The sequence below is a fragment of the Amborella trichopoda genome, chromosome 8, assembly GCF_054954075.1.
Source record: "Amborella trichopoda isolate Santa Cruz 75 chromosome 8, AtrichopodaSantaCruz75HAP2 v2.0, whole genome shotgun sequence".
Classification (NCBI taxonomy): Eukaryota; Viridiplantae; Streptophyta; class Magnoliopsida; order Amborellales; family Amborellaceae; genus Amborella; species Amborella trichopoda.
This window is the reverse complement of record NC_142343.1, coordinates 40,906,001-40,932,613: the sequence shown is the minus strand read 5'-3', so window position 1 is coordinate 40,932,613 and position 26,613 is coordinate 40,906,001. Positions and strand designations below refer to the sequence as shown.

Here is a 26,613-nt window from a genome sequence, read left to right as displayed (position 1 = left end):
ATAGTTAAGGGTGTGTTATTGAATATGCATAATGCTCGATAAAAAAAATTTGTATATTTTTTTAAGTGTCTAAATTTCAAATTTAATAACTAAAGATCAATGTAACTTTCTTCTACAAAAACTAGATAATCTCGTAATAAATAATATAAAAAACTATATACAATAAGACCATTTATTTTTGACACGGGATATCACAATTACTTTAACCATTTGGATGCCTCACAAAATTCATGTGCTTTCTAAAAAGTTATATAAATATTGTAATTTAAATATAAAAATACCCTCTATATTTAGTCAAAATACTCATATCATATTTTATTTCGTCCTTTTCAAAAGATTTAGGGGCATTTTAGTCGGATGTCATTAAAGAAATGAACGGGGTTCTGTGAAAAGGAAATTTTAGAGAGTGAGTTCACTTTTGCGTTCTCTCTACCAAAACTGCAGAGTCCCTGGGCTAGTCGCCGATTTTCCCCTCAATCTGCCCTTGTTTGAGTCCAAGTAATTATATTTAACCCCTTTTTTATTGTTTGATTTATTGTTACAAAACTAGGAAAATTTTTTCTCCTTTTTTTTTTTTTTTTTTGTGGGTTTTAGCATTAAATCTTTTACTGAACCTCATTCAATCTAAATTCAATATTCATTATATGGGAGTATTTTTTCATGTGTAAAAATGCCTTCTTTCTCTCTCTCTCTCTCTCTCTCGGTCATTGCCATTTCCTTTCGAAGACTATTTTTTTTTTTTTTTTTAACCTTTGTTGTTCTTTTTTTGAATGATTGAATGAACTTTGAAGGTGATATTTCTTGAGGGATATTTTGATTTAGGTGTAATTGGATGGGTCCTCTAATATTGGGGATATTTCCTTTTTAAGCTTACTATTTATGTCTTTATGCAATTAATTATGCTGATTTTGAAAATAGTAAAAAACCTACGTTGAAAGGGATTTGAAGATTTTGCTAATATATTGAAAGATATACTACTCATTTACTAGTAGTAATTCACATTTACTCATTTACTAGGATTTTCTTTAATTATTTTATCTTTATTTTCTATGATTTTCTCTGTTTTCCCCATTTTTCCTTATTTTCAATTTTTAATATTTTTTAAATTTATTAGAGCAGTCCAGCCAGTGAACCGGACTTGTTCGGCCGATCCAACCAGCTTGGTGCCCCCACAGGTTCGGTCACCAATTGGGTCCTGAATCCTGACAACTTATAACACTGAAAGGAGATCTCCATAGATCAATCTCTACTGTTTCCTTGATTCTTCTCGAATCCTCCAGGAGACGGTGTATGCCCCTATTGACCCACCTGATCATATTAACCAACCCATGTTTTTCTTTATATTTCATCAGTAGTTGTCTTCTTGATAATTAGTTACAAGTGTTATCTGCATTTTGAATGCTACACTAATGCTTTTGCATATGTTTCCTAACAAAAAAGATGGGTTTGTGATGTTTGGTACTTTGGTTGAATGATCATACTTGAATTGTAATTTTCATGGGATTTGTTTCTTTGATCAATTTGATAGATATATGATTTTCTCATGATTTCATGGTTTCCCTTAATTTGCAAAAATTATAATTCATTATATATGAGTAAGATTAGGTGCTCTATATTTTTTTGAAAATCTAGAAGTAATAACAAATAGGAACTAATTTTGTGGACTAATTTAATTTTGTAAAATATAGATCTTTCTCTTTACTCATTTCAGGCATTAGATCGAGTCACTGCAGAAGCTTGGAGTGAAAGGATAAGATTATCCTCTGCTTTGTCAATAATTTCAATGCTAAGGGTCAGTATGCTCTTCCAGTGATTTTCTTTCTTATCTAATTCCATGGTAAAATATCATGTTTAATGAACCTTTACAATTTGCTATTATAGATAGACCACTATCTAAACTGTAATTAATTAACTGTAAATTAATTAAGACCTAAATTGACTATAGCCTGCAACTGCATATCAGGATCTCTTACATTGATAGAATTTACACAGAAGCATAAAATAGGAAGACCATATGTCCCAAGTAATTTTTTCATACATATAATATGCAATGCGCATTCCACCTGCTAGAAGTGAACAGAAATACAAATACGGCCTCTCCTACTCTCAGTAATCACCATGTCCAGTCAAAACCGTAGATATTTGTGAGCTCTCTCTCTCTCCGATTAAAAGCAGGATGACACTTGTGACTGACATTTTTTTATCTCTTATCTTGATTTGTTTCATCTGTTTTGATTAAATTTCATATGATTTTCTTCTTTGGTAACTTCCCATGTGAAGTGTGAAGCACCCTGGATTATGTGGTTTTGATGCATAATGCCTTTGATTTAGCATGAAAATGGCATTTTATCTTTCTTTCATTTGTTCTACAAATTCAGTGATTTTGAGTTTTTTGATATCAAAATGGTCTAGCAATCAAGACCCAACATTGTTGAGGAAAAGAGTGGAGAATGCATAGGGCACAGAATCCAAAACCAGGAAACCCTAATAGGAAAGGAAAACAGTGTAATTCTTTGGGTATAAGTATAACTAAGTGAAGGGGCATATTTGATCAACGGAAACACTAATTGGAAGACATGGATCATCGATGCACATCAAAAATCAAATGTTTGTCTTTTTTGACAAAAAAATAAAGAATATATTAAGCAAAAAAAAAAAAAAGGTTAAAAAATGACTAATACTTCTTTAGCTGTATGCATGTATAATTGAATACCTCTTTTAAAACTTGTGCATTTACAAGTTGCAATCTTGCTATGCACAAGCACAAGTACAGCTAGGGTCATGTGATATGAGATTAGACTATTTCTACGATTGTATCTAGTGCAAATTCTTGACCAATATGGTTATAGTTTGGTGGTTTATTTCACGTGAGGCATGCTATCATTTACTTACTAAACTTTATTAGTCCACTCTGACTTGCCTGAGTTACTCGGCTTGGACTGAGCCGAGTTTTTGCACATTCAGTTTAGGTTGTAAGTGAGATCGATTACAGGCAAACATTGGTTTGAGCATAATTTGCCAAATATAATTTCTTTGGGCATAAACTTGACAAGGTTTGGTTTTCCCATAGTCCCTTACCATATGACTTGCTTCCATTGCAGAACTTGTGGAAACATCTTAGGAATGTGCCCACCCAGAAGAGATTTGGAAACGTGTGCAATCAGAAGTTCTCTTCGTTGAGCAGAGATGGTATGGAAAATCTTTCAAATTTGTGAAGTGCTTGAAACTCATATCCATTAACTAATCCCAACAAAGAGAGTAAAGGAAATTCTTATATAAAAACTATAATATTTGTGGATTTGGGATAATTTATCGAAAACAAATAGGCTTATCAATATTACAAATTTTCTTAGCCTTGCACGTTGTTTTTTTAGGGCCCCCCAGGGGTGTGGGGAGTACGATGCTTCGTGAATTGTGCAGTAGAAGATCTTAAATGTTTATTTAATTCATTATGCATTTCCATTTCCAGATAATCTCCCTGAACTTGAAGCGGATGCTGAAAGAAAGATAGGATTGCTATTGAAAATGATCTTTGCAGGAACAGCAACTTATGTTGCTTACAAATTTGTCCCTTACATGGGTATGTAAAGTGTTTGTGTATTTTGAGAGGAAAGTTATGTGTTATCCATTTACTGGCCTTTGAGTACATGAGTGCATTATTATAGCTTTGAGATCATTTTTATTAAGGTCCTGATGCTTTGAAGAGTTTTTCAGGTGATAATTTGGTGGAACAATCAATCTCGCTTTTACATGTGAAGGATCCTTTGTTTAAAAGAATGGGTGCATCCCGGATAGCTCGTTTTGCTACTGACGGTATTGGGAAAAATGTCTCTTTTAGCTCCCTTATGTACATTAAATATCCTTATTTAGCTTTTATTTATTGCATGGCCTTCATTTTTCAGATGATGTGGCTTTGATCATATTCGTCGTATCCTTGTTGAATTCTTTTCTAGGTAGATTAAACTTGTTGAATTCATCAAAACCAACTATATTGATCAATCATCTGTGAGGAACCACGCCAGCTATTTTGTGTAATTTGAGTTTAGTGATAGAAGTGCCTCTAAAAATATATTTCTGAAGAAAGTACTTTTGGGGCTGATATTGAGCATTTGTGGAACTCTCCATATATATCTTCTTTAACTTAAAAAAGTTTTTTCTGGTAAATAGATGAAAGAAGGGTAAAAATTGTAGAGTTGGGAGGAGATCAGGACCTTCTAAACATGTTGGAGTCAGCTAAAGATGACCGTACACGCAAAGAAGCTCTAAAAGCTCTCCAGGCCCTTTCACAATCAGGTATGATCAAGTTCCCATTATCATTGACTAGGGCGATGGATGATCTCCTTGCCTATGGTAAATTTGAGACTGGAGTCTGTCATGCTACTGCTTATCAAAGCATGAGTTTGTCGTTCTATCATGTCTGTTGTGTAACTTTTGGTGGGTTACCATGTCTACAGTGCACATTCAGTTTTGAATATGGTTTCAAAGGTATCTTGTATGACAATAAAAAGAAAAGACGAAACGAAAAGTTAACAATTAACTGATTGAGATGCATGTATTGATAATTATTGTTTTTTGAATGTTATGTTTTGTTATTTTCATATTATTTTACTTTCTTAAAGTAACACCGTCTTTCCTGGCTAAACCAAAGGGTCTTTGAAGTGAATTTGAGAACATTGTTTTTTAATTCTCAATGACTTGTATGTTAGTCCAGCACATGTACCATATCTTACTGATGGCGATGTGCTAAGCTTGTCTTAATTTTTTTTTTTTCAGTTGACATCAAACTTAAGCCTCAAAACCCCTTGTGCCACCCCACCACCCTAACCATCTATGCCTTGGGCCAGCTCCTTGCCCCTTGGCAAACTTGTCAAACTACTATACGACAGATTTTTTTCTTCTCATGAATTTGTTAAGATTACGTAACTGAGTCAATATGATGGAGCCTTTTTTTAATTGTAGATGTTGTGGTCGATGCTTTGCATCATGCGGGTGGCCTCAAAGTCATACACTCTGCGCCAATCTCAACTGACGAACCAGATATTGTGAAATACAGATCTAACATATTGAAGAGGTTTCATGATCTCAAATACGACATGTCAATATTAGAAGATGAGAAAACCCCTTGAGAGAGAGAGAGAGAGAGAGAGAGAGAGAGAGAGAGCTTTATAAATTCAATGCTTAGCTCTGGGCATTGCAATTTAACATTTTGGATCTTTTTAATGCCGTGAACTGTGTTGTTTTGATGAGGGAAATAAGAACAAGTTGTGTCACTGATTAAATAAGAAACCTGTGGATTGGAACATCATTTGTAAAAATGTCCCAAAGATGTTAAGGGAATGACTTGAAAGTGACCACATTACAGGTTTCCCACTGGTAAAGATGGGTAGAGAATTTTCTTTTTTGAGGAATGTTAGCCTTATGTTTTCTGTCACATTCATGACTGTGTAGTCATCTATATACGTGCATGTGACTGCATGAGACAGAGAGACCACAGGGGCGTACAACAAGAGCTTGAGAGAGAGGCCGCAGTAATATACAACAAGAGCTTAGATGAAGGCCGATGAAGTAATAGATAGCTACCACCAACTTATGCTATCATGCTTATGCTACAGTTTGAATGGACCACCTGCCCACTCCCATTTTACGCGTTTTTTTTTCTTCTTATTAATATTATGACTATTATTATTGTTGTTAGCTGTTATACTATTATGTGCCGTGGAAGTAACCGCTTACTTTCAAGTAAATGGGGTAGAATGGGGACCATTTTTACTGTTTGGAGTATAAGTGATACAAATACTGTGGTCCACCACCCAAGCTGGCTTGTACTCCTCTCTTAGACTTGAATTTTGAATAATCTCATCTGTTGTGATGCCAAAACCTTCAACCAATTGAACTCAACCTCCCATGCTGTTTTGAAAATATGCAGTTTGACTCGGAACTGCTCGAGTTGGACCAGAATTGGTGGACAATCCCATTTTAATCCCACCTTGGGAGTTAGTTAAATAGACCTAAAAACTGCACTAAAATATAACGAGTTTCACTATTCTAAGTGCTTATTCTATTTTGGGTAACAAAGAACTTGTCCGTCACTCTTAATTTTTGGGTTCATGAATTCTTCTATAACTTAAGTGACACCATATAACTTAAGTGACACAATTATTCTTGGGTTCATGAATTATTCTGTAACTCAAGTGACACCATATAACTTAAGTGACAATTAAAGATTTTTCTATTCTTTTACTAACCGATTCATGTGTTGGATTTCATTCGCCCCATGGTTGGGAACTAATGATTGGTTCTGTTTATAAAGATTTTGAATTTAGTTTAAAATTCCTGAAGTTGTTTTAGACATTTTCAACTTCAAATATGTTGTTTACAATATGCATATATATTGCTTTTTATAATCTTATTAAGTGGCTAAGTCGGCTGAACTACATGGCCAGCTCTATTGGTGGGAACTGGTGGGTGGCTGATTCAACCCATTGGAGGAATGGAAAAACGTTACTCTAATGTTTAGAGCTCATCTAAATGCCTCGAACAAAACACATTTTGTTCTGTCAGGGCAAAGCATTATATATAGGTTATGTGCTGCTTATGGTGGGCATCATTTAAACCCTCGTTTAGGTGTGAGAATGCTCAAAATACGCTAATGCCGGTTTCCATTCCACTTGCCAAACACTGTTTTTTGTTGGCACTAATCAAGACGCAGCAAAACCAGTTGCAGCTTTTTCTCAAGGAAAAGGTTTTGGTATCCCTGTTAACTACTAATACCAAACTTCACTTTGGTCAAAGCACCATATTTTGGGGATCTGTTGAACTCTTAAACTCAAAACAAGCATTAATCTCTAAAGGTCAAAAATGGGGTTGATCCCTCAACAATCTTGCGTGCCTACTATTTCATCACAAGGCATCTTGAAAGTGAATCGTACTCCACGATCAAGTGTGACATATGGAATATATAATAAAAAATGGAGAACAATATTTCACACTACAGGTATGGCGCTCACCAAGTCCAAGCTCAGGACCCTAGCAAGTCCAAGCCAGAGTCCAAGTTTTCAAACACTGAATAAACGCTTTAGATGGCGATGGCAACTGAAAAACATAATTAATTGTTAGGAATGTAGGTTCCCAATCCCCTAATACTCAAAACCCTTCAGTTGAGCAGCAAATTCTAGTAATGTTTTTAATGTATATTCGACACAATTCAGTACCCATTTTGCACTGCACACATCTCATATTTTAACATGTCTCATATATCTTTGCCAAAAAACTATACAGTAAGACCATTTATCTTTTGTACATAACGATCAAAGTTAATCTGGATCATTAGATATGAAATTAGATGGCTACAATTATTCTATTGAAACATATCAAAGCTGTCAAAGCTCAAAGTTCAAAAGAAATCTTCTCGAATTTTGTAACATATCAAAGCTATCAAACTTCACATCAAATAGTTATCAATAATTAAATCTTGTACAACAGGAAAATCAATTCTTCCAAAGATTTGTAGTACTTGTTATTATATTTGGGGAGCACTCAACTTTTCAGTAATTCTTGCAACCTTGATGCCAAGAATTTTGAGCGTGTCACTCACCTTAGAACCATACGGTAGGAGAAAGGAACCAAGATCTTCAATTCTCCTCCGAAGATGCTTACATGGAGCACTTCCCTCCATGCTTACATGGAACACTCCCATCTTGTACATGCCCCACTTTTGTAACTCAAAACAAAATCACATGTTTGACGGATTCTTTGATGATTTCCGAACTTCAGAGTCTCACCAATGAAACGCTCGTTGCAGAGAAGAAGCCATTGCAAATTCCACTAAGCAAAACTGAAGAAACCCTCAGGCATTATGGGGGTATATGGTATCCAGACTCCAAATTCTCAAGAAGCCAACATGGGATCAATTTGTTAAGCCAACACATTCCTAGAGATCACATTATAAAGTGCATTTTCATGTACACAACTGCTGTTGCCAAATTCCACAAGAATTGAATGAACGCGATGCCATAAGCCTGAGTTCCAATACACACTAAGGTAGAGGTGCCACATGAAGAATGGGGAAGACCCAGTATATTTACCTGGGCCCCAATGTCAACATTTAATTTAACCCGACCCTCACAAAGTGATGGCAATGGAAAAATAGTTGGGAAACCCCAAAAAAAAGGAGGCAGTAAAAAAAAAAAGAAGAGGAAATTACATGAAAATAAAGAAGAAAATATTTACATTCTTTGGCCCATATCGCAACCAGCTTAGCAACAGATATTATTCGTAAAAGCCTCTAAGGCCTGCATCAAACCCTAGCAGACTGGACAGAGGCTTAAATGAATACAAAAACATACACATTCACACGTGGGGCCCAGGCCCCCACCCCTTTCCAACGCATGCACACTGTGAGCCCAATGGAGGTAGCCGAGGAGCGGGACCCACATGTGCCACAACAACAATGAACAATAATGCGCACCTGTGTAATAGAGAGGTGGTTGATGGGGCCCGCCATTTCGGAATCAAATATTTCTTCTTTTTCTTTCACCTTGGTTGGAAGGTATCATCTGCATATATAGAAACCAACTGATCTGCTGAAGCCACAGCGAGCAAAACTGAGTAGGGGTGAAAGGCTAAGGACGTGACAGGTCCAATTCTTTGGCCTATGAACGTGGTGTGATAGTATCGAATTGAGCAGAGTTGGTCACCACTGAGGCTGAAGACTTTGATTCTTTGTGTAGCAGAGCCACTTGCTATGACAGGGGCATGGCGGTGTATGGCTAGGGCAGAGAGAGATCCTCTGTGGGCATCAATGGTAAGATAGGGGAGCCTGTTGTTCCTCATGTCGACAAAATTTATGTCACCTGCTTGAGATGCACTCACAATCTGCATTGGATGTGACTTTCTTTAGGTATTTATGTTAGGAAGAAACTAACAGGATCTCAACCCAACAAAGGAAGAAGTATGGAAAAAGGCATCATAAATTGAGTTCATCAGATATACTACCTATAAGATATCCAGAAGACATAAATATATAAATATATATACATATTATATATATATATATATATATATATATATATATATATAGAGAGAGAGAGAGAGAGAGAGAGAGGGAGAGGAATAAAATTTGAGTTCTAAATTATGGTGAGAGGCCACCGTGAGAGGAGAGATTCTTTTCTATAGAGAGTGATTCTATAGCTCTAGCCGAAGATGGGGGGACTTGGGGAGACTCCCCAACAAATTAGAGCCTCCATAATCCCCATCCAAGATTTTCCACAATCGAATTCACCACACATTCAAACGCTTTTCTCAACCTGTCAAACCTCTCTTAACCAGTGATAATATAGTTCAAAAGCTACCCAAGGTTTATGTTTAAACCCTAGTTTTACCCTACTTTTTTTTTTGAAAATGTTAACTGTATTGTATTGAAGGGAATCGAGTACACAAATGTGCTTCCTAAGGAAGCTATGTACGGCAAAATTCACTCAATCGCCAGTTCTGAATGGACTGAAGGAGGGAGTCTTTGCAGAAGTCGAAGGTTTTTTTTTTTTTTTTTTGGAATATGAGCGAGAGTTACTCCAGTCTTTTAGCGAAGCTTTAAGCATCTGGATTTTGTGCTAGACGCAGTAACCAGCTCTACTCAAGATTTGAGAACCACAAAGGAATGAGGTGGGAGAATAAAGGCTCTTCAAACCAAGCTAATTCAAACCTAAAGGGTTTAGGCCCTCGGGGCACTGGCTTGGTATTTAGGAGGATGGGGCAGCGATCCAAGGTTGGTTTAGGTAGGGCCGAAGCATGAGAACCTGTGAAATTGGCATCCCAATCAGTAGAGAGTAGAAATCTTATCTAGTTTTGAAAGGGAGGAGGAGGCCAAGTGGTTGGACCAAGTGAAACAAGCGCCTTCCAAAAGGACGTCTATAAGATTGTGTTTGGAGATGAATCCAAGAAGGTAATTCTGGAGAGAATTGATTTCAAAAGACCACCTGGTGATGTTGAAATCACCTTCAATGCACCACTTAGAGGGGGGGATAGTGGTTACAAGGTCCAATTCATTCCACAATGTTCTTTGAGGTAGTCGGAACGGAATTCGACAGCCATGAACTTCAAAGGGAGGCCGTCCGAGAATCTTGAAAGCACAACTGTTGTAGAGAATGAAACGATGTGAGATGAGGAGAATGAATTCCATTCAGCCCGGAGGGCAATCCAGTTACAAGGCTCCAAATCTTGCAAGAGCTGCTTTAACTACTTCAAAAAACTTAAAAACCTATCCTACATCTTGTGCTAACCTAATTGAATACCACCTTTAACCCTAAACCTAGTTCTACTTCAATTAGAATATTACCAACTCTATCCCATTATCCAAAACTGCCTCAATTGGCAAAACCTTCATAAGGCTCCAAATCCTGCTGTCCTAATCTTTACAAGAGCCTGAAACCCCAAATCCAAACCTAATTAGAATTGCCCATCATACCCAAAGTGTGTTACCTAGAAACTTAAAATATCCTATTCTGTCGTGTGTCAACTCGTGCGAACATTGAGACAGGTGACATGTACTGACATGCACAAACACGTCCTGCACTAGTAACGCACCTGTCTGAATTTTTTATGCAGTACGTGTCAAAACTTCTATCAAATGTGTCGACATTGTCGATGTGGGGTACCTTCCCTGCACTATAAAACAAAGCTGTCCACCCATGTGATCTCTAAGCCCAATGAACTCGAACCCACGATTACCTAAACAGAGTCTAAGGCATGTACACAGCATAGGCGGCCAATTGTTGTTGATAATATATACATGCTTTCTTTTTGTAGTTCAAGAATCCTTTTTATAATTGAAGAACTTTGCCCAAGGCTGCCATTTGCACATCCTGATAGATGCATTTATAGCTGTATAAATGCACTTCTTGTGATCCACGAGACTTAGCTAAAAAGTACAAAAAATAATAAGTATCACAGAACCCAAAAACAAGGAAGCCTTCTGTTTATTCATATAACACGCATGTTATTATTGTATTAATACAGTCCCATGAATTTAAAGTTAACAGCCTCATTAACCACCACTATTGATAGTCACCCACTTATTTAAATAAAAGAATAGAAATAAATATAATAATAAAAATAAAAGTTGTATAGTCCAACCAGTATATTATTTTCTTAATATAGTCCCACCACAATTTTTTGTATTAGTAGAGTCCCGTGTGTTGGTATACATGTAACACTATGCCAAACCATTTCTTTCTATACTCAAACTCGCATTTTTGCACGTGTAAGAGCCAGGCCCCCTTGGTCCTACATCAGTGTTGGTGTTAGAGCAAGTTGATCCTTGGATTTGCTTTGGGTCCCGCCATATGAACCTAAATGAGTCGAACATTGGCACTCATCTCTCCAACCAAAGAAATGAGCTTATGTTGCAAGTATAGGAAGAGATGAATGCGAGGCATCAAGTCCTCAATGCAAAAGAAGCACACTACTGCTCCTCCCTAAAGTATGAGTGGCTATCCAATCCCTATAGAGTCGACTCATCTCCCACGGTAACCAATACAATCCCTACAAGGATGGACTTGTTCAAGTAGGCAGCAATGAATGTGCTTTACACCTGGACCATCCACAGTTCCATACCTACCCACATCCAAGCAAAAAGCTCCAATTATTTCAAAGGGACATGACAATAAGGACACTAGAAAAGGCAGCAACCCCAGCAAGTGTTCAAGTGCAATGGACTGGGCCCCGTCGCCTTCCATTATCCAATCAAGAATTTAAACTTAGTGGATGATGATTCCAAAGTTAACGGTTATCACTTAGGAGAAGATAGAATACTAAGCCTATTACAGGTAATTTCACAATATCACCAAAAAGGTTGCTGTATCTGGGACATGTATGGCCCTGACATGTTTGTTCCTTCTTTTATAAATAAATTCCATATCTACATAAATCATAAAAACTTTGCAAAAAATAATAAATAAATTTTTAAAATAAAAAATGTAAAAATATAAGAATATAAGTAAAAACTTAAGAATATAAGTTTAGTTTATGCCAGAAAATAAAAATATATTTTTGTTTCTATTATTTTATTTGAGCATGCATTACTTTTGAGACTATATTAATTCGAAGTCTGTGGGACTATATTAATACAATAGACTTTTATTTCTATTTTATATTTATTCCTGCTCTTTTATGTAAATAAGCGTGGATCTATATTACTAGCGGTAGTTCATGAGACCATATGAATTTTGAGTTTGCGGGAACGATAATAACAACAGCATTACATTTTTAAATTTTTACTTTGTGTATGAGTCCCATGAATCACAATAAATGCATTTATAAATAATGAATGTGTATGTCCAAATGGGAAAAAGGCATCCTTAGGTGAAGCTTTTCAACATAAAAGAGGGAATCTATAGAGCATTTATAAATAAAAAATAAAAATAAAATATCTAGATTATCACAATGGTTGACAGACAATGCAGTAGATGGCTCATGAGTCCAATAAGGTGATCAGTGATCTCAAATTCGTCCAAATGGGTAAATGGCATCCTTAGGTGAAGCTTTTCAACATAAAGAGGGAATCTATAGAGCATTTATAAATAAATAAATAAATAAAAAATACCTAGATTATAGTTTGTGGGTGGATTTCTAGTAGTTGATTTTGACAACTTTTGGGGACCCAATAGACGAGGTTTGCACTGACATTGATTTGATTTTGATATTTTTTTAGTATTATCATATTTGAAAGAGGGTTTTGATTTTAATTTGCTACAACATATTATGTTATGAATCATGTGTTTTTTCCTTTACTTTTTTGTTTCTTTTACGATATATTTCCATGTTTGTAGTTGAAATATTGATTATTATTTTTTTTGTGATTTATTGATTTTTCTCTCACTTGGACGATGAAATTGAGCATATATCATATTCTTTTATGAATAATTGATTCCTTTTTTGTACAATGTGTCTTATTTTGATATTCTATTTTTTTTTGTTTTAGTTTATTTGATAAATAATTGTTTTTGTGATATCTTAATGGGTTAAATCTTATGTGAAAGTCAAGCTAAAGTCTTAAAATGTCTTATATATTAGGTTAATTGTAGTATTGTATTGTTGTACTATTATGTTTTCGTCTATTTCATGATCACAAGGAGTATGGGGCTCTAAAATTGCCCATAAAACTCCCTAAGGATATAAACCATGCCCTAAGAACTCCCCTATTTTTTATGTTTGGGTTGGGAGGGTGTTTTTTATTTTGGTGAGGGAACCCTATCCCTAGGCGCCCGACCGCCTAGGCGGCCAAGCACCCAAACCGTTTAGGCGCTTGAATCTGTTTTTTTTTTTAACATTGCAGCCGCCCCATAGTACTTCCCCTTCAGTTTCATTGGAATGAGACGATCATATAAGACTCCAGAAGCACATCTTCACTTCAACCACCTAGCTATAATTCTATGAGCAACATCTTCCTCAATCTCTCATTTTTCATGGATTACAAATCCAAGATATCAAAAATAATCACTTTTAGGTACTTCTTGACCATCAATCGTAATTAATTCTCTTTCATGGCCCTATTAGTACTAAATTTGCATTCATGTATTTTTAGTCTGGCTAATTTTTAAACCTTTAAAGTCTAAGGTATCCCTCCAAAGTTCCAACTTTGCATTTACGTCATCTCTAGTTTCATCAATCAAACTTGTCATCTGCAAACATATTTATGGGATTTCATCATGTAGTTTCCAAGTTAACTCGTCCATAACCAAAGAAACGAGATATAGACTCAATGTTGAACCCTAATGTAGGCCTACAACCACTAAAAACTCACGTGTCTCTTAACTCCCTCACATTATTCAGCTCTTCCTCGGACACTATCCCTCACTACATCAATATATCTTTTTGAGACTCCCTTCTTTTCTAGCACCCTCTAAATTCTCTCTCTAGGCACCCTAACATACGTTTTCTCTAAATCAATAAAGACCATGTGGAGGTCTTTCGCTTTTCCCTAAAGTAGGAAAATAGCCTCAATGATTGACCTCCTCAGTATAAATCCGAACGAATTTTCCAATATTCTCATTTCATGTCTTAGTTGTTGCTCAATCACTCACTCCCACGGTTTCATAATGTGGCTCATAAGTTTGATCACCTAGTAGTTCATACAACTCTATCTCATTAATTATTGTAAATAGGTACCGTAATACTTTTCTTCCATTCATCTGGCATTTTCTTTGTTCGTTATTAAACAACTTTTTCAATCAGAATAAGCCAATATCTCCCAAGCACTTCTAAATCTCTATTGGTATATCATCTGATCCTAAAGCCTTTTGTATCTTTCTCTTTATGAATGTTCATGTCATTTCAAATTTCCTTGAAAGCTTCAACACGTATTACAAAAATAACAGAAGATCATATACATACGTTACAAGTGTCAATCACGTGCGTTGACATGCGATAAAATAGAATATTTGAAGCATCTAAGTATACTAGTGACAAGTGATATCCTTGCACTCGAACCCTGCTCTCTCCTAAGAAAGAGACCAAGATGGGCAATAGCTAAATATCTCTTGGAGATGAGCCAAGCGTGAAGGACAAATATATAAACCTCATCATAGATAAAGGAAGCAAAATAAACATTGCCTCCCACAACCAAATATGATAGCCTAGGTGAATTACATCATTGTTCCTGTTAGCATCCGGTGTCTTACGGCACTCTCGATGAGTGTCATTGTCATAACATATTCGATATGATTTCCCTTCATGACCATTAGCCATATCATATTTGGATGGCCTTGATTGTTGGATAACACCATCAAGCATGATCACGACGCCAACACCCTACTCTTTCAAGCTCTATGACAGAAAAACTTATATTGATCCTTTGAGAGAAACAGTCTCCTAGGGAGATAAAGATAGTGAAGCCAGCCAATCTTTCTTGGAAGAAAGTCAAGAGGACGAGGTGTTCAAAGCACTTTGAGAAAGAATTATCAAGCCCAATCAGCAGCTTGCTAAAGATGAAGATCCCATGACAATTCTCTCAAACTTCACAGATTTGGTCCAAGATTAGCTCCCTAACGAGTTGCCACCCATGTGAGATACACAACATGACAGATTCATACCTAGAGCGACATTTCCAAACCTCCCACTTACCACATGAGTCTCACAGAGCATGCAGAGCCTCGCCGCAAATTGAAGAGCTGCCAGCCAAGCGATTTGTTCATAAGAACATGAGTTCGTGCACAGCACCTGCCCTCACTCCAAGACAGATGGCCCACGGCACATGTGCATCAACAACATGACTGAAGAATGGGCACATTCTAAACTGTTAAGAGGACAACACCGAAAGGGATTATAGTGAAATACAGCATCCGAGGTAGGAACCATTCACGCTAACTTTGAGAACTTGAGAACGAGTTTTCTACAATTGGGGGAGATTGCAGACTGTCTTCCAAAGGCATAATTTCTCACCATACATCCATTCAGGGTGATCCAAAGCATAAATCATAGACCTCTTCAAGATCTACAACCCTCATCACTATGGATTAATTTTTGTGTTTTGGGGTTCAAATCATGTTGGAAATCACACTGGAAAATCAGTCATGAATTTTATTTTCCTAAGCATGCTAGGTTTATTTCCACAAAGCTGCCAATTCTAGTTGAATTAAAAACCTTTGGAGTTAGTTCCCTAGAGTCTTTAGGAGTATGTTTTTAATGCTCTCAATAGCCCAAGTATAGGGTAGGTAGAACTCAGAACTCATTATAAATATCTAATGTAAGCCTCTAGATTCGTATTCAAGTTGAGAACTAAAATTTGAGTTTTCATTTGTGGTGGGAGGCAACTTTTAGAAGAGAGATTCCTCAACACCTCTTGTACAGAGAGTGATTCTATAATCTAGCTTAAGAGTGGGAAAGTCTTCCGAACAAGTTAGACCTACTTCTTTCCCTTCTTGTGTGGCATGTTCCCATCCAAAAGTCCCCACAATCAAATTCCTCACCAATTCAAACCCTTCTATAAACCGCAGCCAAACCTCACTAAACCATAGGTAAAAAATCTCAAAAGCTACTCTCTTTAAACCCTAGGTTTAAACTAGCTCAACCCTAGAATCCATCTCATCATCCTCCTATCTTGCTGGACCTGCTAATTCCAGTAACCTTTAACCCCTTTAGAAAACTTAAAAACTATCCGAGACCTTGCCATAACCTAACTAAACCCCTAACATTTGTTCTACTTCACTTAGACCTCATATCATCCAATTCTACCCCACTTAGGAAATCATCAAAGGACAAAAATCCTAGTTGTCCTAATCATTATAGTTACCCAAACCCTTCAATACCCCCAATCCAAACCTATTCAGAATTCCCATCATACCTAAACCCTTAAATCTAAGATAACCTCACATGTCACAACTGTGTAGGAGCCAGTCCCACACACACACACACACTGACAGCATATAGGTCCACAGAGCATACCATGCACTTACTCCCTCAGGCAAAACACCAACTTAGATGTATTTTCTTGATTTGAAATTTTGTACCACATTACAATCACCAGATAATTTGGTAAAACGATTTTGGGCGTAAAATTTTTTTTGGGTTGGTCACTAAATGAGAAGATTAGATCTCCAAATCCAAGGGTCCCTAAATGGCACATATATCTGTGCGCACATGCATGTTTGTAAGCGTACCTGTGTGTGCATGTGTCTGGGTGTGTGCGTGTGTGTTGTTTTTTGGGGGGTCGTGGGGGGGCGGTGTATGCGTGTATGAGCATAAGCAGAATACAATTTACGATTACCTTGGTTAGATCCAATCCTGGTTGGAAACCAATTCCAACTACTCTTTCTACACTACGAGTGTGTGGTCTTGCCGTAAAAACAGGCCTGCAAATAAATGGTAAAGAAGAATACCAGAGAAAAGCAATGAAAATCAGAATGCAATTCTAATTTTTAGAAAAAAAAATAACCCGCAATTAAGATAATTGTAAAGGACTTCATGTGCTATGTCTGACTTTTCTCAACTCAAAAAGAGAAGAACTCCAAAATTAACTTGATTGTTAACCCTACAAAACCAGTAATTATCTAGCAGTTTTTGTCTATGAAAATAATTTTCTCTCCATTATCTTCGAAAAAAAAATTTCAGAACCATGCCTAGATGTGGAACATTCACTAAATGGAAGCAAGAACTCACATGTCAGGACTCCGTACATCAAATATCCTTATTGAACCGTCCACATATCCCGCAGCCAACTGACCCCCATGAACTTGAGAAGCAGACTGTAGAAAAACAAGCACTCACATGAATACAAGCATAACAACAATCTAGAGAACATGCGAAATGACACCTCCAAATCTCCAAATAGGGAGCACCAACACAAATGCACCAGGAGATCACAAAAGGATTATTGTTTGCAAATCACGTTAGAAGCATATGGGGGCCTGCAATCACCTGCATATGTCTATCAATGCTCTGATAGTGGATATCATAATGAAATATTGAAGATAGCACTGTGGGAGAGCACGAAAGCAGGTACAGGTCCATTTAACAAGCAACTAAGTACCCACACATGCCAAACATCAGCCACGCATATGCACTCAAACATTAGAATACAAACACAAGCTAAGCTCCTAGCTCCAATTACCCCCAACACCCATCTTCACAAAAGAAAAATTAAACAAATTCCATGACTAGCAACAACCACATGTACTAAACAATAAATAGGCACCACTTGATAGTAACTGCATTCAACAACTTAAGCTTCTCACTATCCATCATCCATCATCCATCTCACACGAGCGAAGTCATGCACGCGCACGCGCACGCACACACCCACATCCACACCCATACCCACCATGGCAGTGGATCGATATCATAAAAGCAAACAACAGATAAGGGACCAACATAAGGTAAAATATCAAATATCAAGCCAACAAAAGGTGGAGTTACCAATGCCGAAATACTGCTTTCAGATGCTGAAGGAATAGAACGAATGAGCTGCTCTTTATCCAGATCCCAAAGCATGACGGATGATATCTCCCCAGATGCATACTGCACAAGAACCCTCAGAACATGAATAAAAGAACAGACAAATCAGTATGAAAGCTTGAAATAGAAAATAACCGCATAACATTTTAGCCATTTTAACGCTAGCTGTACCAGGTATCCACTCTGCTGTTGCCAATCCACTACAGCATTGACACTACGTGCACCAGGCCTGTGACCTTGAATAGAAGATAGAGCTGTTACAAGCTTTTGCCTACCCCTTTGAGTGTAATCTTTCCAGATGCGCACATTTCCATCACCTAAAAGATTATTATTGTATCAGATGCATAATTAATCCCAATTAGTGTTATGCAAAAGTGGCATATCTCAACCACCATAACTGCTCAAAAAAACATACCGGCAACGGATCTTACTTGAAGCAACAAGAAGTAAGCTGTCATCAAGCTCATTCACAAGGCAGAGCTTAGAAATCCCCTTCTCAGGGAAATCATGATTGTTGAAAGTGTTTAGCAGGGTATCTTTTTCGTAGTTCCAGACCCTAGAATAAAATAAGCATTACTAAATAGTTTTGAATATCATGATAATAAGCCAATGCGAACTAAATCTTACTAATTAACTCAAGTGCCATCATACCTATTGATGTTCAACACAATTCAAGAATGTTCCTAAGGTTCGTCATTTTCTTGGGAGAAAGAAATCCACATTAGAAAGCTCAAATAAACACATTTTTCCACTACAATAGTGAACAACAAAAAATTGGAACACGCGCACATATCGAGGTGTATATGCACGCACACTCATGCTTAAACAAACATATACATATGTGGTGTGGCATACTAATGCTTGTATCTATGTTGCATAAATCAAAATTGAGTCAGAAGTTAGACAACCACTACGAACTAGATTCCATAATCCACAGCCTTTATCTTTTTTTGTTTCCAAACAACAAATCTTAAAAACAAAATATCAGGGTGTTGATCCACAGAGTTTTTACCAAAACCATATAGAGATTGATATTTGCACTCTTTTATTCATTTTTCTTTTATCTTTTTTCTTTTTTTTGTGATGTAAGTACCCAAGTACCTTGGTAGAAGTGAATCAACAAGCACATTTTTATTCCCATCCACAATTGGGGTATGAATGGTAAAACATTGGTGCAGGCGGTAAATCATACGTGTGCATAATGATCCCCATTATAAAGTGTATGTACAATATACAAATGTAACAATTGTTAATTTCTATGTAAGTCACATGGAAATAACTTCATATTTCTATTTTGTATTGCATATGCAACATTATATTAAAATTGTAGTGAGATGATACAAAGATTATGATGAGAGAGAGGGTCAAGGTATAACTGCCTCCATGTTAATGTCTAAAAACGCATAGCCCTAAGCATTTGTGCACAACTGAAAAGGGTTTTGATGTGAGGTCATCCCTTGATGAGGTCGGAGTTGAGTCCAGGTTGGTAGGCCAAGGAACCAAGTGGTTGGAGTTGTGCCCAGGGTGGTTGGCCAGAGGACTAGGTGTGACCCCTATGTGCGGTGGTTGGCCGGAGAAGACAAGCACCAAACCCTCATCATTACCATCGCACAACATGTACACTAGATAGCCTTCTGGAAAGTAACCCTCTGGGTGAGGGGGTGTGTGGTGTATATGTGCTGAAGAGATGTCTCCCTGCAACACTGGATTGTGTTGGAAGGACCCATGAGGTATTGTGCTAGAATGGGGCCAGGACTTGTCCTCGAGGAACCTGTAATTCATGGGCTAGATTCGTGTCTCCTTAATTTATTGCAAGACTTTGATAGTCCAAGCACAAACCCCTACAAAGGGATGTGGGTCATGGGAATTGTTTGGTCAGTTTGAGAAGATGACAGTGAGATGCGGTTTCTAGAAGGAATGAAGTCCTTGGTATATTTGTGATATTCCTATCTCTTTAGATCCAATTCCCATCAAATCTTCTTAAGTACGTTTACTTATATTTTAATTATATTTTAGCTAATTAAAATGAATTTTTAGATCTCTTTGAATATTAGATTTTAGTGAACAAGGATTTTTAAATAAGAAAAAATTAATTTTCTGGATTTACATAATTCAAAGAGAAAAAGATATGCACTTATGTACTGATTTCTAAAATTCTTTTTATTTGTCTGGAATTCTTTCTGGGGTGTGGGGGCCCATTGGGACTCTCGGACCACCACATTTGAGCCCATTAGGTGGGGGCGTGGGGCCCACATAGCTCACTCTGTGAGGGACACCCCACATATTCCATTCTTTCCTCATAGTGTGGCTTGTGGTCGAAGCCACCTACTTATTTGAAAATAAAAGAAAGGTTTCACAGAATAATGTTGATTGATTTAAAATACGAAGGTGTAGAGATTGATTGAAATTAGATATATAAGTACATAGTATTGTCTCTATACCAACATTTGATGGGAATAGAGTTATGAAAACTAAAGAATAATGGTTCTAGCTCATTCCTTTAATCAAGGATGGTTGATCTAGGGGATAAAGGGCTAAGATCTCTTCACCCCACAAGTCTCCAAGATCTACAGTTAAGATTAGGTCTCATAAGGAGGCAAAACCCTATACCCCAAAACCTTAGCCTCCTCTCTATAAATATTCTCTATGAAAGTGTATTCTCTATGGATGGGCCTCTCTCTCTCTCTCCCCCATTGGCAAGTATGCCTCTCTCTCTCTCTCTCTCTCTCTCTCTCTCTCTCTCTCTCTCTCTCTCTTCTAGTTAGGGTTTTGAGTTGCTTTGAGCCTAGAGTAAACTCTAAGGGGCACGCCCAAGCCACTAGTGGGTGGCACGCCCTAGACTAGATGGTACTTGTGTTATTGTCTTGTACTATGAGACTGCTTCCATCCCATGTCATGCTCTCAATAGGTTTTCCCTAGGGTTACCAAATTATGAGACAAGGTTAGGACCAAGATCTTGTGTGTCATTGGTGGAAGAGACCCGGTGTGGGGTATACGAAGTCCTTTGGGGTGACCTGAAGCAAGGTATTTAGAAATTCTAATGGCTCCATGTTTCTTGATTCTTCATGCATCGCATTTTTGTTAGATTGTAAGGAATTGCAATGGTATGCAAGAGAAGATCCTAGATTGTATTAGGGTATATTTTATGAATAGAGTTGTAATTTTGAATACCTGTAAGTGTTCTAGCCGGTATGAATAAAAGAAAGAAAATAAAACTTTAACTGTATATACTTGGCTAGATCACATTGTCCTACTTTCATGTTAGAGGTCTGACAATAGCCACACCACAAAATGTGTACCCACCACAATCCCTCGACCCCAATCCCCATTTGCACATAAGGTAGGGTCAGGTGAGAGAATTCAACATCTGTAAATTAACCAATGCATTTCTGGGTTCCCTGGGATCGGTATCGTCCAGATTATGCTGCAAATTAGAGAGTCAAGAGCCCAAACCCCAATTAACCTATAACTATTACACCAAAATAAAGTTTTTTCTAATAAAAATCATAGGCAAACCATAATCTTTTGATCCCAACTATCATTAGCCATTGTCAGCATTTAGGTGCAGTATTTATCCAATAAACCATGTCTTTCAGGAAGTATCAGATAAAGCACAGCAGGACTGAAAAAAACAAAGATACAGACTGCCGCGATTACCTGATGCATTCCATCTCATCTGCAGCAATTACAATTGGTGAGAAAGGTTGGAGCAGTGTTGTTTTTATTTCTCCCTCAAACCCAGTATTTAGACTGGCAATTTGATGGCTGAGCTGCCTCATAGCTGCAAAAGTGAACTCCAAAAATGTCAATAAGAAACTAGAAACCAAAAGAGAGAGGAGAAAACAAGAGCTGATTCACCAACTCAACAAAATAACAAAACAGGAATGACTTCAACTTACAATAATGCTGGCATTTCGTAATGCCGTCCAGTGCTAATCTTTCTCTAACTTCTCGTTGTGCAGATAATTCTTCATTGTCATCTGCTGCAGTAAGAAGAGGCCTAGAGAAATGTCCACAGCTCCAATTGTAGATAGTCGACTGGGGAAGTAAGCTTCGTTCACTAGGCCCCGGAGACCCACTAGAGCCTAGAAGTGGATCAGCTAATCCTGTGTCTACAGAATTAAGCTGATGTGGCCTAAACTCTAAAGAGCATACTCTTCTCATTCCAGTCAAAAAATTTTGTCTGGTTGGGGGGCTCACTGGTGGAGTCCTGAATGTCATCGGCAAATGACCTGCCAAGAAAATTACAGCCAAACAAGAACTCTTTACAAAAGAAAAATAAGAATAATAAACATGAATAGGCGAACATCAGGGATATCCGACAGCTTACAAGGCTAGCACTGAAGATAAACACAATCAAAAAAAATTTGAGATTGTATGCAAATCTTAGTTATCAGTATAAATGGGAAGTAAGAATGAAAAGAAACATAGGCATGAGCATAATAAACATAAGAAATAAAAGGGAGGTCAGCTAGTACAGGCCATAAACCTTCACAGAAGATGAAAGGAAACAATCATTAAGGTTCAATGACAAAAAAAGGCAAACATAATGGGCAAAAATTGACATAACATGTGATTCATCGTTACATCAACAGTTAAGGACCGCAAAAGAAGTCGCGGTTTTAACATATTCCTAGGATTCAATGCATTTAGGGAACCCCAATCAAGAACTCGAAAACCACCCAAATGACCGATGAGGGGATTCTAATTTTAAAACAGCAGAGTACCTGGAAAGCATGTAAAGGTTGTGCGGATGCTCCAGAAAATTAATCTATCGGAACTGTGACCGAACCTAATGACTTTTAAATTTTTCTATTTCACCCCAAGTTTAAGATATTCATGTCAAGTATATTGAATTAAGAATCCGGATAAAACAGTGATTACAAAAACCTTTAATGGGCCCAAATAATCTCCTGAGTATTCAACATTCTGGACCACCTGCATGATCCATGCATGTCTTCCATCTAGTGTGCTCATATTTCCCCCAAACAAATCCAAAAAATATCAGAGGGATTATCTGAAAATTACCTGAATTCATGTCAAACCAAGATGCGGAGCGTGCAAGACCAGCAAGGGTAGGAGTCGTAGGAGCAGTCACAGTATCGCCCTGCCTAATGGTCCCACTACTAGACCGCAATGTCTTTGGCACCACTTGCTCAATACCAATAATGGAGAGGATCTGCTTGCCCAGATTTGCTATTCGAGGGGATGGATCCTTTGCTAGGGTATACATGGCCACAACACATTGTGAATATATGGCATTATCCACTGTTCTTGGCTTCGAAAAGTTGATAATGCCATTACTAGCAGAGTCATTAGCAAAGATCCCATACTCTGAATGGTGAGAAGAAGTATCTGATAAAGGAGAACCTTGTTGCATGGTTCCAAGTGGGCTGTTTGTTGTAACCCTTCCATCTCTACCTGATGTATTGGTGTCACTTCCCACTCTTAATAAAGAACCAAATTGGGAAGCAATAACATTTACAGGTTGCAAATATTGGGTAGAGCCAGTAAACCCACTACTTGAACTTCTAACATGAGTCAGCGATGGCAAAGAGCTGAGCAGAGAACTCGACTGCGGCTTCCAATAGGCAGCAGCCGTAACCTTCAGGTGCTTGTTGTGACCAAATGCAAACCGTGCTAGAGCTGCAACACATTGAATAATGAATCATGAACTTATTACATACAGATCTTGAAGAAAGAACTTATGTATAGTTTTTTAAACATTCGCCAATTACAATCAAAACCTCAATTTCTAATATGCAAGACTGAAGTAGAAGAAAGAGATACATGACCAGAATACTGACCCGCAGCAACCTCAGCCCTAACCAGGGGGCTCCCATCTGAAACAATTTTTAGAAGGCTACTAATGATATTCAACTCTGCCCTATTCTTTTCATCATCATCACTATCCTCATCACCAGCAACCGCATCTCTAAATGAATCAGCTCCAGTATCCAGAAGTGTTCCCAGAGCAAAAACAGCAGAGGCTCTCACCTGCAACATGACACCTATGAAACTAATACTCGTACAAAGCTGAAATGATGAATTATATCATAATCCAATGAAGGGATTATGGAAAATTTTGTCCGTTGGGTCATCATTGTGGAATGAAAAGCCGGACAACGACAAAGCCCCCAATGGTGGGTCTCCTCTATCAATCACCATCTATCATTCCCATGCGCAATGATAGCCCCAATGGGCAACAGCATCTCCATAGTAGATAATATTATACAATAGTATCCCAAATTTTAGAAAAAGATTATATGGCCCAACCCAACCATCCAAGCAGGTGGTCTAGCCCCCAAAAAACATACGACTATATTTTTTTAAAACTGAAAATAGTCAGATCATCGTTGATTCACTTTGTGAAGAATTTCCAAAAAAATGGAGCTCCTCAACACCTAGATCTATCGTCCAAATCTCTAAGGTATTGATTCAGAGAAGTTTTGGATTCCAAATCCCTTTTTTCTTATGGAACTTGGGGTGACGATCTAGAAACTTTCAGATTCAGAAAAAAAAAAAAACTGAGTAAGAGTTTGGGGGCTCGGCAATGTGTTGTAGGTGGTCAGGTCAACCACTTAATTCATGCCCATAATTGAAATACTGAATGAGTACAGTAAAAAACATACTTCAGGCTGCGGTTCTGACAGAAGAGGAGTAAAAATAGCGGGGGCATCTTCCCGTAAGGCTATTGCTTGAGCCTCCGGGAAGTCCTCTGTCAGCTTTCCAAGACACAAACAGAGCCACTGAAGAAGCAGAGGCTCCGTTTGGGTATCAGGTGGGCTTGCCAGCTGCAAATGTCTCAAACATTTATGTATCAAACTTGCTTGCACACAAGCTTCTTGTCCTCGACGATGTCCATCCACTATAACAGCCAAAACAAAGGCAGCCATGGCACGCTGTTCTGGATAAGCATCTAAGCTGTCAAGAAACTTAATAAAATACATGTGCCCTCCATCTTTCACAAGATCGACCTGACAAGACTGAAGTTCCAAAAGAAACCATGTAAGTTCCAGAAAGCATGACTTCTAACAACAGATGAAAGGGCAGCGTAGACTTGAAAAGACAAAAAAGCAATAAGATAAATAAGAAAACAAAATAAAATAAAAATAGACAGCTAACAATGTCCAAAAAAAAATTAGAGCTTGTGGAAAAATACTGTTTATTAAAGCCATAAAAATAGCAGATCAAATCTACCGAGGGAACCAAAAACAATTAAGGGAAAACGTGAATTTACCTTGTCAAGGGCCAAAATCTTGGTCCAAATGAATACAAGTATTTGTCGAAGTTCCAGAGCTGTAGTTTGCAGCAATTTAAGTACATATGGAAAGATTCCAACAGATAAGGCCTAGAAGACAGCAGAATGAGATGCATGTCAAATCAAAGAGACACAGCATCTTAAGCATAAAAGCAGCAGTGATGTCTCACAGTGAAGGAAAAGAAAAGACAGTACCAAACAAGATCAAATTAATTAATCAGTTACCAAGTCTACAGCCCAAGGTCCCATATCAAGAAATCTTCCAAGAAGTACCAAAGCACGAAATCGATGAGATTGACTAAGCAAAACCTGCAGGAAGTAGTATACGAAACCACATAACAATTAGATAAGAGAAAATACATAAAAGCATAGAAAATTCAAAATACACAAATTTGATCCCCATCCAAAGTTTCCGAAGGCACTGAGGGGCTAACGACTCAGTTTCGAGGTGCATCCACACACATATATATGAACTCAAAATGTGCATGCAATGATATATATCTATATTATATATATATATATATATAAAGAATTTGTCAACCCAAGGACTGATGCAATAGTATAAGCCCAACAGCCCACATTGAATCTGGACAAATCAGACGGCCATAGTCGTGTTTCATCTTTGAATATTAATATTTTTCTACAAATCCACATCACTTGAAATTTGGAGGATCCACTCTTGAAGAATAGGTGCACTAATAAAATATTGAAAAAATAATTCACAAAAAAATAAATTGACCAAAATATCCCATAAAATTTTAACAGTATTTTTGTCAATTTATTTTTCGTAAGTCATTTTTTTAATCTTTTTGTTAGATGTGCCTTAATAAGAAGAGTGGACGCTCCAAATTTCAAGTGATTTGAACTTGTAGAAACAAATATTAAAACTCATATACGAAATACAATTGACACCAACATATCTGCCCATATTCAATCTGAGCCATCAGGCGTATTAGCCCTTGGGCATATACTATTTAGGGGTATTTTGGCAGATTTATTTTTCTGTGAATTATTTTTACATATTTGGAGGTGCGCCTTAATGAGAGGAGTGGATACTCCAAGTTTCAAGTCATGTAGATTTGTTGAAAAAAATTACAATTCTTAGATGAAACACGATCGTAGCCATCCAATCGGCCTAGATTCAATCTGGGCAGTTGGGTTTATATGGATGCATCATTCCTTGTAGACACAAATACTTAGGTACATATACGTGTGTGTGTGCACCTAACACATATACACATTTCCATATTTAATTGAGAAGACGGGATGCTCCAAGTTTCAAGTCATGTGGATTTGTAGAAAAAAGATTTAATTCTCAAATGAAACATGATCGTAGCCGTCCAATCAGCCCAGATTCAATCTGGGCCGTTGGATTTATACGGATGCATCATCCCTTGTATACACAC

General features: G+C 37.4%; 2 protein-coding genes across 3 annotated transcripts in view; one reads left to right on the top strand and one right to left on the bottom strand.

The window, feature by feature from the left end:
- The first annotated feature begins 1,734 nt into the window (after window positions 1–1,734).
- On the top strand, window positions 1,735–5,431 carry LOC105420590 (ARM repeat superfamily protein). The gene is made up of 6 exons (XM_020666637.2): window positions 1,735–1,792; window positions 3,102–3,189; window positions 3,470–3,580; window positions 3,715–3,813; window positions 4,168–4,293; window positions 4,960–5,431. Exons 1-6 carry the CDS (start codon window positions 1,784–1,786, stop codon window positions 5,124–5,126), a joined length of 600 nt encoding a protein of 199 aa, XP_020522296.1. The 5' UTR covers window positions 1,735–1,783; the 3' UTR covers window positions 5,127–5,431.
- A 2,511-nt stretch (window positions 5,432–7,942) lies between these two features.
- The window catches only part of RAPTOR1 (Regulatory-associated protein of TOR 1), a 30,809-nt gene continuing 12,138 nt past the window's right edge, over window positions 7,943–26,613 (bottom strand). Inside the window, exons 11-23 of one of the 2 annotated variants that reach the window (XR_016061730.1) lie at window positions 25,433–25,516; window positions 25,187–25,297; window positions 24,579–24,932; window positions 23,754–23,943; window positions 22,975–23,592; window positions 21,846–22,178; window positions 21,604–21,727; window positions 18,362–18,502; window positions 18,118–18,263; window positions 17,908–18,009; window positions 17,152–17,237; window positions 16,760–16,844; window positions 7,943–8,874 (exon numbers count right to left, since the gene is read on the bottom strand). Coding sequence is in view for 1 of the 2 variants with exons in the window: in XM_011624761.3 (XP_011623063.1) it covers window positions 8,533–8,874; window positions 16,760–16,844; window positions 17,152–17,237; window positions 17,908–18,009; window positions 18,118–18,263; window positions 18,378–18,502; window positions 21,604–21,727; window positions 21,846–22,178; window positions 22,975–23,592; window positions 23,754–23,943; window positions 24,579–24,932; window positions 25,187–25,297; window positions 25,433–25,516 (2,700 nt within the window). In the remaining variant the exon portion in view is untranslated. The remainder of the gene's footprint in view (window positions 8,875–16,759; window positions 16,845–17,151; window positions 17,238–17,907; window positions 18,010–18,117; window positions 18,264–18,361; window positions 18,503–21,603; window positions 21,728–21,845; window positions 22,179–22,974; window positions 23,593–23,753; window positions 23,944–24,578; window positions 24,933–25,186; window positions 25,298–25,432; window positions 25,517–26,613) is intronic. The other variant, XM_011624761.3, reaches the window with a different exon arrangement.